Source organism: Branchiostoma belcheri, unplaced genomic scaffold (genome assembly GCF_001625305.1).
Source record: "Branchiostoma belcheri isolate BF01 breed outbred unplaced genomic scaffold, Haploidv18h27 scaffold4, whole genome shotgun sequence".
Taxonomy (NCBI): domain Eukaryota; kingdom Metazoa; phylum Chordata; class Leptocardii; order Amphioxiformes; family Branchiostomatidae; genus Branchiostoma; species Branchiostoma belcheri.
In genome coordinates this window covers 7,293,262-7,305,703 of record NW_017804020.1, presented here as the reverse complement: position 1 = coordinate 7,305,703, position 12,442 = coordinate 7,293,262, and the positions used below count along the sequence as shown (strand labels likewise).

The following is a 12,442-nucleotide window of genomic DNA, read 5'->3' as shown; positions in this document are numbered from 1 at the left end:
TTTCAGGCTCTGGATCAACTCCAAAATGCTCATATTTTGGCCCCAACAGTTGAAGGAAGTCCCTTCTCTTCAGAGTTGTTACAGTTTTTACATGTATCTAACACATGTAACAAACCAGGCTGGTATGTTGACTTCACGGCTCCTATCATAGCATTTAGGGCTATCATAGTATGCCTATGCCTGTTTTCATTATTTTTTTTTGCTCTGTCTCTTCATATTTTTTCTGAAAAAGTCAGAGAACCAACAAATCAAATGGATGTGGTTGAAATAATGTTGCTAAGTAACACACTTTTTGCAATGGCTCCACCCCTGAAAATGTTAATTAGGTATTCATGCTTCAGCATACCAAGTCTCATGCTTTTATCACAAACTCAGCAATTCTACCCATATTTTGCACCGATCGCCTAGACTAAAAATGTGTTGCTAGAATCCCCCATGTAGACCCTTTTTGGAGCTTTCTATTGTTCACTGACTGCACTACTGCACATGTACAAAACAATTATGAGGAAAAGGGGAATTGGCATCTTGAAAGGAGCAGATTATTATGCATTGTATGCAGCAGTTTGAAAAATATGTTGACTGTATGCATATCCTGGTGACATGTTGTGTTTTTTGGGCTGAGCTGAGGTGATCAACCTGGTACAAAATGGTCCAAATTGGAATTGTCAAATTTGGAATTGGAAAAGTTCAAACAAGGACCAAACAAGCCAAATTATTTCTTCTGCAAGATGAAGAAAAATTACGCAAATGCCTGAGTTTTGTCTCATTTTGGGACTGACTGAAAGGAAATTTGAAATTAAATCAATCACCATTCACAGTGCTAATGCCACCAATACCTTACAGTTCTGGATGAGATCCAACCATAATAAAAAAGGGTTAATGGCCTGCCCTGAGGTGTACATGTATATAGTGGTTTAAACTGGCCTTATGACACCATATACGTACACCCAGCATCCAAGAACCAAGAAATTTGGTGCGGCCTAAAATATTGGCTGTAACATTTATCTGTGGTTGAGAAAGAACGGTACTGTGCTTCATGATAAATTAAAACAAAATTGTTTTTTTTTTAATCATCTGAATGTTGATTTACTGGTGACTTGTAGTGTATGTTCAGTTGTGCCCTAACTGCTGCTCTCCATGTATATGTGTATTATTGGGTATCCATGTGTTTTATTGGATGTGAATTGTTAATGTCCTGCAACCACTGTGTTTGATAATGAGTATATGCCACAATGTGCATGCGGGACTTGAGTTTTCAAAAAAAAAAATTAATGTACAACATGTACATTTTGCTTATCTGCTAGCATGGTTTCCATAATCTTGGCTAGAAATATGATACAAGAGCTCACATCATAACACTTAAAACCACACAAGTTGGTACATTATACTTTGCTGAAGTGATAAACAGAAGTTTAGCATGACTGGTTTGTATTAAATGATTGGAACTGCATATTTTGACACTACCTTTGTTTACATGGAAATTTCACAATCATTTTTGTACATGCGTTGCTGGTAATGATGGTTGGTACTTGGAAATATGCACAGTGATTTGATCAGTATAGCTTGCACAAATTTGCACTGTTTATCACTATCATGGATGTGGTAGTACATGTATCTGCATTTTGGATAAGTCAATTGATGACATATTAGCTCTGATTTAATGTGTTTTAGTGTCTCTGGTCTTCAGACCATCAGATGTATATGTTAGTGAATTGTGTTGGTGTATATATGTATATGTATAATGAAAATTATATACAACGCGTATGTCAACATTACAGTACTTTTATCAGGTTGGTAAATTAATGGTTAACAAAACTCTTTCTACACAGCCAAAGAGTTATGAATAGTACTTAGCCGATGTATTGGTGTCACCTTCCTTAGGCCACACCAATTCAATTTGTTGGTTCTCGGATTTTTTCAGAAAAAATATGAAGCGACAGGGCGAAAAAAATAAAAATAAAAACAGGTCTAGGCATCCTATTATAGGCTTAAATGCTACGAAATTAGCCATGAAGTCAACACAAAAGGCTGGGTTAAAATTTAAACATTGAATTTTGAGCTTTTAATCAAATTATTGCAATGATAGATGGGAAAACTGTAACAACTAGGAAGAAAAGGACTTTCCTCAACTGTTGAGGGCAAAACATGAGCATTTTTCAGTTGATTCAGGAACCAGAATCATTATTTTTTTTTTTTTGCAAATCGGAAAAAAACGAAGAGGCGAATCTGAGAACCAACAAATTAAATTGGTGTGGCCTTAGGGCAATACTGACTGGTTTTGCTTGTTGCTGTATGAATCAGAAAATCTGCTCTGGTCAGAAACCGTGCTAAGGGGGGATACAGACTCAGTCACGTTTGGGACAGCATCCTTCCCACTGCAGCACCACCTAGCAGTGAGAAGTAGTACTGCACCTAGGAAGGTAATTGTTACCGAAACGTTGCATAGGTATGTCTTTGGTTGTGTGCAAAGAACCATGTTAACTATAGTGTCGTGTTCGTAGCTGGAGCAAATGACTTTTGTTGACTGCTGCCAACACAGAATGTAACGTTTGATGGTGTGATCTGTTTTCTGAATGTATATTATTCCGTCCTGGGGAAAAGGTTGGTTGTTTTACCCCACTGAAATCATGTTGTCCGTCCTGCAATGTTGTCAATGAGATTAAAACAGATTTCTATATTCAGCAGCTAGCTTTTCAACGACCCTTTATTACCCTTAGATTACCATTTATACTGTATGTGGTGCGGAAAGGCCAGATTGGTTCCTATGACCACGGAATAAACTACTGACTGTGCAAAGTAAATATGAAGGTTTTGAGACGGTTATATCAACAGACTGGCCTTATCACCATATACACCAACAAAAAGGCGCCACATTAAAATTTCCACGGTAGTGAATGGTGTACCGAGGATCACGTCTTACTGGTCCTGTCCACGGTACTGAATGTCAGGTGTACTGATGAGGATCACGTCTTACTGGTCCTGTCCACGGTACTGACTGTCTGGTGTACCGAGGATCACGTCTTACTGGTCCTGTCCACGGTACTGAATGTCTGGTGTACCGAGGATCACGTCTTACTGGTCCTGTCCACGGTACTGAATGTCTGGTGTACTGAGGATCACGTCTTACTAGTCCTGTCCACGGTACTGAATGTCTGGTGTACTGAGGATGACGTCTTACTGGTCCTGTCCACGGTACTGAATGTCTGGTGTACTGAGGATCACGTCTTACTGGTCCTGTCCACGGTACTGAATGTCTGGTGTACCGAGGATCACATGTCTTACTGGTCCTGTCAACGGTACTGAATGTCTGGTGTACTGATGAGGATCACGTCTTACTGGTCCTGTCCACGGTACTGAGTGTCTGGTGTACTGAGGATCACGTCTTACTGGTCCTGTCCACGGTACTGAATGTCTGTTTTTCTAGGCCTTCGAAAACCATCTTCTGTTCGCCGCCACTACACCCACGTCATTCCGCTGTAAGGCCACAGCAAGTAATTTTTATGGATAACATTAGCGCGCGCATTAATTTTCGCCCGATTTTGAAAAAAAAAAAACAAGAAAATCTATTGCTCTCTGACAGTGGTCAAGATGCCGAAAATGGGCAAAGATGTCTGTTGCCATGCCGGAAGGTGGATGGGAGATAACTATGGAGGCAGGGCTCTGATTTGTTTTGTTTTGTCTTTCATTTTGATGCAGTGATGTATTTAATTCCTTTTATATATGATGTTCCCAATGAATCAACTATTTGTACAATTATGGAAAACTTTTATTTTTTACTTACAATAGATATTGTAATAGTCGGCAGTATACGTAGCCGATATAGGTATCATTTCTTGTTTAACAAGGTTTAAGATGTAAACGTTTGAAAATGTAGGAATCTTGTTTTTTTTGCCCGTCTTGTTTTGTTTTGGCCCTATCGCGTTAGATTTGGATGTCATCCATGAAATTTACATGCTGTGTTTAAGTTTCAAGTTTCATTAATAAAATCAAGCCTTGCAGCCAGTGCACAACCAAGCTGAATAACACTGATTTTTTTTTTACAATTTTGTCCATAGTAAATACAAACACGAATTAACATTACAATACATATACAGACACGCAAACAAACACATTACAAAGCCACACATGGGCACTGAAGGAAAGTCCAGAGAGTCTTGAAAGTCATTTACTGCAAAGACTCGTTGTACAGGCATATTGCCTTGTGTAAGAAAGAGCTATGCTGTGGCCTAATGCGGTTCATCAGATGTCTCGTACGTCACTCCTGGTCCCCTGATAACCCGGTAATCCTGTAACACATCACGGCAGCCTGCCCTACCAATTACCGCTCCAGCTTTCACGGCGTCGTCTGTGTCGCCAGCTTTTAACGCTCATCACAACAACATCTCATTGCAAGCACAGAAGGTAGATAATGAGTTTATCTAGCTGTTCACAACGACAGGGTAGTCTGCCTATGTTGATTTGGCAGTGCCATATAGCTACATGTCATCAAACAACTTGAAGAGAGAGTTTTCGATTCACTTGTGTATACTGACATCTGTGAGTCAAAAATGCAATGTAGCTGACAGAAAACGGTTCCTTGTTTTGTGTCGTAGGCTGACTCTAGCCATTTATTGGTGGCAACAAAAAATAAAGGGTTTTGAGGCTATTTCAAACGACGAAATGATGACAAAAATGTCAATGGCTGATGTACTTTCTCATTCATGATATTCTTTTTTATTTTACCACACTGAAATGGCATTGGATGCTTTTACTAAGATAGACGATTACTGCTTTCGATGAAACATTAGGCCATATTGATTCGATTAGTATACGGGTGACATCCGCGCGCGCATTGTTTTTTCGTCAACTTCCAAAAAATTGTACAGAGCAGCTGAAAATAAACCGTTTTTGCAATACTGTTTTTATTCGCACGCGCGCATCAGTTTTGGGGCTCCCAGAAGATGTCATCCACATAATGAAATCCACACGGCCGTATTGAGTGAGATGCCCCCGCGGTGGGTTTTGATACAGCCCGTGAATGGACAAGCTTACTGCCTGAAAGCCCACTCAGGGTCGCCCACGCACGCGGCTGTACATGATGCCCCATTTTCTCCCAGAAAATAACGTCATTTATGTAAATTTGAGTAGAACACACCCGCGATGTAGGCTCTGAAGTAATTTGAATTTTCTGAATGGCGACATGTAAGGCTCTAGTATATGGGATGTACGTTGAAAGTGAGCATATGGCTTTCGGCTGAAAGCCCACTCAGGGTCGCCCACGCACGCGGCTGTACATGATGCCCCATTTTCTCCCAGAAAATAACGACATTTATGTAAATTTCAGTAGAACACACCCGCGATGTAGGCTCTGAAGTAATTTGAATTTTCTGAATGGCGACATGTTATATAGGCTCTAGTATATGTGATGTACGTTGAAAGTGAGCATATGGCTTTCGTTTTAAAGGCATTTTGTGAAGTCTCTTTTATACTACTATAGGAATGAAACGTGAAAACTTGATTTTTGTCATTCTTTTGACGTTTTAGGAGAAAATTCCATTCAATACTCTCTATGCTGGGCCGTGTCTATCTGCCCGACCATTTAATTCATGCTGCCATATCTAAGGTCATGTTGGTATGATTATATGGATGGCATCCTCGCCCAAAACTGATGCGAGCGTGCGAATAAAAAACGTTTGGCCCCCACAATGTTGTCTTCATTATGAAATCTATTACTCTCCAAGCAGAGGTTGTGGGGGAATGATCATTACATTTTTATGTCCTGTCGGTGGCCGCGGACCTTCTCTGGCTAATGGATACTGCCTGGCCAATTTGATACTGTCTTTTTGCCACCGAGAGGGATCTGCTTGGAGGTTAAAAATCTATGTGATCATGAAGGTTGAACAAATGACTAAACACACAGAATATGGTATGGCAAATAATAGACTCTTAATTTTCATTTCTTCACATTTTTGTCTTTTCCTCCGGAACAGATTTTGTCATTCTTTGGCATTACTATCTTTTTCTAATATTTTTTTTTCACAATTTACGGCACATATTTGCTAATTTTGCAGCTGATATGATGAAATGAACGATGGTCGATTTTTTTTGGAAACGGACGAAAATTCACGCGCGTGCGGATGCCATCCATGTAATCAGATCAACATGGCCTTACTAGCCATGCAATATATAGAAAATGGCAATAGCGATTAGAATAAATATTTCAGCTGGGCGTTTTTGTAAACCAGGTGGTCATGAAGCTCTCTTTGAACTCAGCAAATACTTGCTCTGTGTTAACGTCACCTCCTGACGTCATCTCCGTGAAAGCTTTACGCCATGGCCCCAGACCATTCAGGCCCCATTCCCACTAGGCCACACCAATGTAATTTCTTGGTTAACGGATTCGCCCGCTTCGTTTTTTTCTGATTTGCAAATAAAACTAAAAATTCAGAATCAACTGCAAAATGCTCATATTTTGCTCTGAACAGTTGAAAACAGTCCTTTTCATCCTAGTTGTTACAGTTATTCCATCTTTCAATGCAATGGCATCATTAAAAGTTCAAAATTCATTGTTTAAATTTTGAATCAGCCTGGTGTGTTGACTTCATGGCTCCTATCATACCATTTTGGGCCATAATAGGATGCCTAGGCCTATTTTTATTTTAATTTTTTTTCGCCCGCCCGCTGCATTATTTTTCTAGAAAAATCCTTCAACCAAGAAATTAAATTGGTGTGGCCCTAGGATGAAATTATCCGGATCGAGCCGAATCGATACGCATTGACCCTGCTTCGATTCGGCTTCGATCCGGCTCGGTCTGGCTCGAAGCCGAATCAAAGCGAATCAATTCGGCTCGATCCGGACAAGTTTATATTAGTGGGAATGGGGCCTCAGTGTGTATAGCCTAAGTATATATAGGGCCTAAGTATAGTCTTCTTTAGTGTTCTGATACTTGAAGATTCATTTTCCAAGAATAATTTTTTGTAAATTGTAAACAATGTTGCAACTGTAATATATGTTATATTCAAACCTTTATTTACTGTATACAGGTAGATTCTCGTAATTGATAAATCACCGAACTTGTCTTGTTTACACTCATCTTTCCTTTATCCATTTTGCAATTATTTATGTATTTTGTTATTGTTTTTACTACTATTTTATATGTTCTCGAGTAGAAGGATTTATACAAGCAATTGTACTTTTCCCTGATACTCGTTAAATATATGTAAATGAATAAAACAAATGTTGCGTTACACTAGGTCACTCTTCTACACTATTGTTACACTCCATAGTTATAGTTTACTAATTTATTTCTCTAGTTACTAATTCGTACAGTTTTTTTCTGTTATTGGTTATTCATACATCTTCATATATCTTATATGCTGCAGGGGAGACAACAAGCAGAGGCGAGCAATTGCCTGTTTTGTGTCTCCCCTCCATTGTGCAATGGATAGGTCTAATAAAGAAATATTACATGTACATACGTCATAAAAAACAGTGTGTCTGTGTGTGTGAGTGAGTGTGTGTGTGTTTGTGAGTATGTGTATGTGTGTTTTGCGTGTGTGTGTTTGTGTGGTGTGTGTGTGTGAGTGCGTTTGTGTGTGAGAGGGAGAGAGAGACAGAGAGAGAGAGAGACACGGACAGAGAGACAGAGAGAGAACGTGTGTAATGTGTAGGGCTTTATGAGTTGGTCACCTGCATCGTAATATATTGGTCAATCGTAATGTATACCGTACTAACAATAATCCATAATCGTATGGCAAGTATACGACAACAAATTCTTTGGGACAGGCGTTCTTGTAACAAAACAATCTTTATCCAACAGCTAGTTATACCAGAGCCTCGCTGAAAAATCCTACAAACAAGCAATCAACATCGCATGACGTAAAAGAACCCGGCGGCGCCTTTATATATAAAACCACGCGCGCCCATCTTACTGATGTTTCCCGGCCCACATCACCAGCCTACGCACTTCCGCTGACGCCCAATAATGATACGACGAGCAGGCGCACATTCTGCTTCCACCTGACGTTACAGCAGCACTATCCCTCTACCCCATTTCAAGCTACAAACAGGAAAAAAAATCCAAGACGTGCCTACAAAGAATTCTTCCTCTCTCTCAAACGAACTAACTATCCAGGCGAGAGAAAGAGAGAGAAGAGGCTGCGGCCCACAGATTTGTATTTTTTGTAACGGAGCGGAGAGGATATGGTGAAGCCGGCAGGATGGGTTGTGGTTCTCCGGGCACAACACCTTCTGCTTCTCGCCACCATATTGGTCGGGTACGGGGAGTGTAAACCCGGCGCGCCGCCCTACACCAACGACTTCGCCGTGCAGACCAGAGACGGGAAGCCCGACACGGCCGAGCTGCTGGCCAGGAAATATGGCTACCTCAACCTGGGACAGGTAAGGCGACGATTTCCAAGATCTTTTGGTGGCTGCAAATACCAAGTATCAAATAGGCCAGGCTGTATCCATTTGCAGTTGCCATTGATAACAAAACGATACCAGTATAAAAGAGAAACCCCGATAAAAACACGTCAGAAATAAGCCAAAACCTGAACCTCTGCTTGGAGAGTAGTAAGATGATACTTAGCTCACCATATTTACGATATTCCTATAAAAGATGGTACATTTTATATTAGGAATCATCTGTTGCTATATTTGTTTTCACGATGGTTGCTTATTTTGCTATTCTTTTGTCACTGAGAAAACAAATCCTGCAGTTTTAATTTGTCTTTCACGACACTCTTTAACGAATCGCTACTGCTTTCACTAAAAACCATCTGGATACGGACGCCATTTTCTAACAGCGCTTGTATATTCCCAGGGGTTTATTCAAACACGCCGGATTTTAATATTTCATGGCAGCTCTTGCGGCCGCGCGACCTGAATAGGCCTGGCTCAAACCATCATTATGTTGGTTTGCTTTTGTCATGCTTCCGCCGGTTCTACATTTTGTTTATTTTGTGGAAAAACGGTTTTATTGCGATGAAATATAAACTGGTATATGGGTGTTTTCGTTTGGCTATATACCATTGGGGGTCATTACACACCATATGCCTATTATCATCTGGGGCCTTGAAAGGGTGACTCCGTGAGTTCGTGTTACATGGTTCAGTGCTGTGGGTTTTTAGTGGTTTTACCTAAGGCCACAACAAGTACATTTTATGGATAACATCCGCCACAGACTCCAGATTTGATGCGAAACGGTAAACAAAAAAAACAAAACAAAAACAAGGCGGGCAAAAAATTGGATTCCTACATTTTTTAATTTTGAGGTAATAAAGCTGGAAATCATAAAATCTTAAACATTTGCTTCAAATTGTCTTGTTTTTATGTGCAAAGAAACAATAAACATCTTTTCAAACAATTCTTGAGGCGACAAAACATATCACAAGCAACAGGTCTTTTAGTCCCGTATTCAACAGTATTACTTCGTGTAGATGTGTATGCATCTCAATTAACTACAATTGTAGAAAAGAGATTGCCGTACCATCATGGGCAGCTAATATATGTATACACCGGGCATTAAAATATTCCCATGTGATGGAACATCTTAGAATGTCAACACTTGGCATCAAACGCGACCAGTTGTGCCTCAATTTTGCTGGATCCCTGAGATGGTCTCTAAAGACCGATAAACATTTATGACATAATTGTCCATTTACTGCATGTTGAGGGCAACGATTTTCCCCTAACATTAGGCAAGAATTAATGCGCGCGCTGATGTCATTCACAAAAATTACTTGATAGTGATTCTGTAGAATACATTGGTGAATGGATTCAGCAGTTTGCAAATGCAAACCACGCATGTATCTCTGCTTCAACAAGGTGTGGGGTCGTGTGGCGTAGCGGCAGAGTGCGCGACTCGGAACTAAGAGTCCCGGGTTCGAGTCCTGACATGCCACCTGATCTTGTGCTCTTGGGAAAGGCACTTTACACGACTTTCCTCACTTAGCTCAGGTGTAAATGAGTATTGTCCTGTCATGTATTTGTCCTCTGTGTTGGTGGCGGCATTAATATAAGTTGAAAAAAACTTGAGTGTGTCGTCACCACGTCTGGTGATTACATGTTGGAATAAAAAAAACAATGGCGAATGTTTACGATCGGCGTATTCAATGTATTATTGGGAAGATATTTTGTTACCGAGAACATCTAGAAAAGCGGTAAAATTTTCATCACAGTAAAATGTTCCTAGCGGATGTTCTGTTCTGCTTCACTCTAGCTCCCACTTCTCATCTGGAGGATTGGAGCTTTAGTGCTGCATGAGTGGACACTAAGGCCACAGCAAGTAATTTTATGGATGACATCAGCGCGCGCATTAATTTTTGCCCGATTTTAGGGGAACTATAAACTATGAATATGGAGTGTAACAATAGTATAGAAGAGCGACCTAGTGTAATGCAACATTTGTTATATTTATTTACATATATTTAACGAGTATCAGGGAAAAGTACAATTGCTTGTATAAATCCTTCTACTCGAGAACATGTAAAATAAGAGTAGTAAAAACAATAACAAAATACATAAATAATTACAAAATGGATAAAGGAAAGATGAGTGTAAACAAGACAAGTTGGTGATCTATCAATTAAGAGAATCTACCTGTATACAGTAAATAAAGGTTTGAACTATATCGAAGATGTTACGGTTGCAACATTGTTTACAGTTTAGGCCACTGCAAGTAATTTTTGCCTGATTTTTGGGGAAAAAAAGAGATTTTGTTGCCCTCTGACGTGGTCAACATGCCGAAAATGCTCAAATATGTCTATTGCCATATCAAACGTGGATGGTAGATAAATAAATATGAAGAGAGGAGAAAAAGTTAAGACAAGGCTATGCTTTAATGTTTTGTCTTTTAATTTGATGCAGTGATGCATTTTATTCCTTTTTGATGGTGGTTGTGCATATGTGATGTTACCACTGGATCAAAACCATTTTGAAACGGATGTTGTAATAGTTGGCGGTCACCTTTGCACAATATATAGGTATCATTTTTGTTTAACAAGGTTTATGTGGTCAAAATTTAGAAAATGTAGGAATCTTGTTTTGTTTCGTCGAATCTTGTTTTTTTTTATTTACTTCAGATTCACCTCAAAACAAGGCTCGTGAGAGCCACTTACATGTTTTGGGTTACAGTGATGACTGCGTGGTCAGATATTTGTTCACCCTTGATTTAAACCGTTGGAGGTTGTAATTAGCGGTGAAACATTCACGGGGAAGCTTGTTCCACAGTGAAGTGGTTCTGGGGAAGAAACTGTCAGCATGAAATTTTCTCTTGACTGATGGACTATTGAGGAAGAAATGGTGATTTTCTGCTGTTAAGGTGGCTAAGCGTGTTCTTGCAGAGAATGTTCTGAGTGGGGGTACGAGGGAGTGAAGTTCAGCAGAGCATCTGCCATGGAAATATCGATATAGTAACGCGAAAAATGTGAAGAAATGAAAATGAAGAGTTTGTCATTCGCCATATCATACTCTGTGTGTTGAGTCATTTTTGCTCAGCCTTCATGACTACAGAGATTTTATAATGAAAAAGGCAATTTTTTTTGTCCAACCTTTTAATCGCAACCTCGCAACTACAGTTTTGGGGTTGCTAGATGATGTCATCCATATGATCAAATCAACATGGTCTTACCAATACTTCATAGGCACTTGACACGCTAGATGGGTTGCTTTCAGCATAACAGGTAGCCATATTTGAGCTCTTATCGCTAATATGAACTGTAAATGCCTCTTGATATGTTTGCGTTGCTTCTACCTGTACCCTATATGTCCTTTGCAGCGTCGTACATTCTCAAGGTTTTTTTTTTTCAATAAGGCCATGTTGATTTGATTATATGGATGACATCCTCTGGGAACCCCAAAACTGATGCGAGCGTGCGAATAAAAAAAAAGGTTTTGCAAAAAAAAAAGTTGCTTTCATTATAAAATTTAAGTGGTCATGAAGGCTGAACAAATGACACAGAGTATGGTTTGGGGAATAATCTACTCTTCAAATTCATTTCTTTACATTTTCGTCTTTTTTTGTTTGGTTTTCGCATTGTGTACGACATTGGTATTGTTTTGCAATGTCTTGTTTTTAACTTACGGTATATATTTGCTCATTTTGCAACTGTTTTGTACGATTTACAGTGTGGTTGAAAACTTTTTTTTTTTGAAACGGCCGAAAATTCATGCGCGCGCGGATGACATCCATATAATCAAATCAACATGGCCTAACCGTTAGAGCCGTGACGGTGTGTGAGCGTTTGCACGGTGTGTTTTTGCGTATGAAAAGCTGATGTCTACGGAAGACGATAAATGTCAACTAAGCTCGGGAATGCTCGCCTCTGACATCTGATGCCTTGGGCAATCATTAACAGACGTACCTGGCATTTTACGCTGTTGGTTTAGGAGCTATTCCCGTTCCCGTACCTGTCAGACGTACGGCATATAATCACGTAATAGCCAAGATAACACCTGAGG

At 39.7% G+C, this 12,442-nt stretch overlaps 1 protein-coding gene across 1 annotated transcript in view; it reads left to right on the top strand.

Moving 5' to 3' along the window:
* Positions 1 to 7,906: 7,906 nt before the first annotated feature.
* LOC109477140 (neuroendocrine convertase 2-like) overlaps positions 7,907 to 12,442 on the top strand; it is a 32,052-nt gene continuing 27,516 nt past the window's right edge. Inside the window, exon 1 of the mRNA XM_019778202.1 lies at positions 7,907 to 8,380. Coding sequence (XP_019633761.1) covers positions 8,183 to 8,380 — 198 coding nt within the window. The 5' untranslated portion in view covers positions 7,907 to 8,182. The remainder of the gene's footprint in view (positions 8,381 to 12,442) is intronic.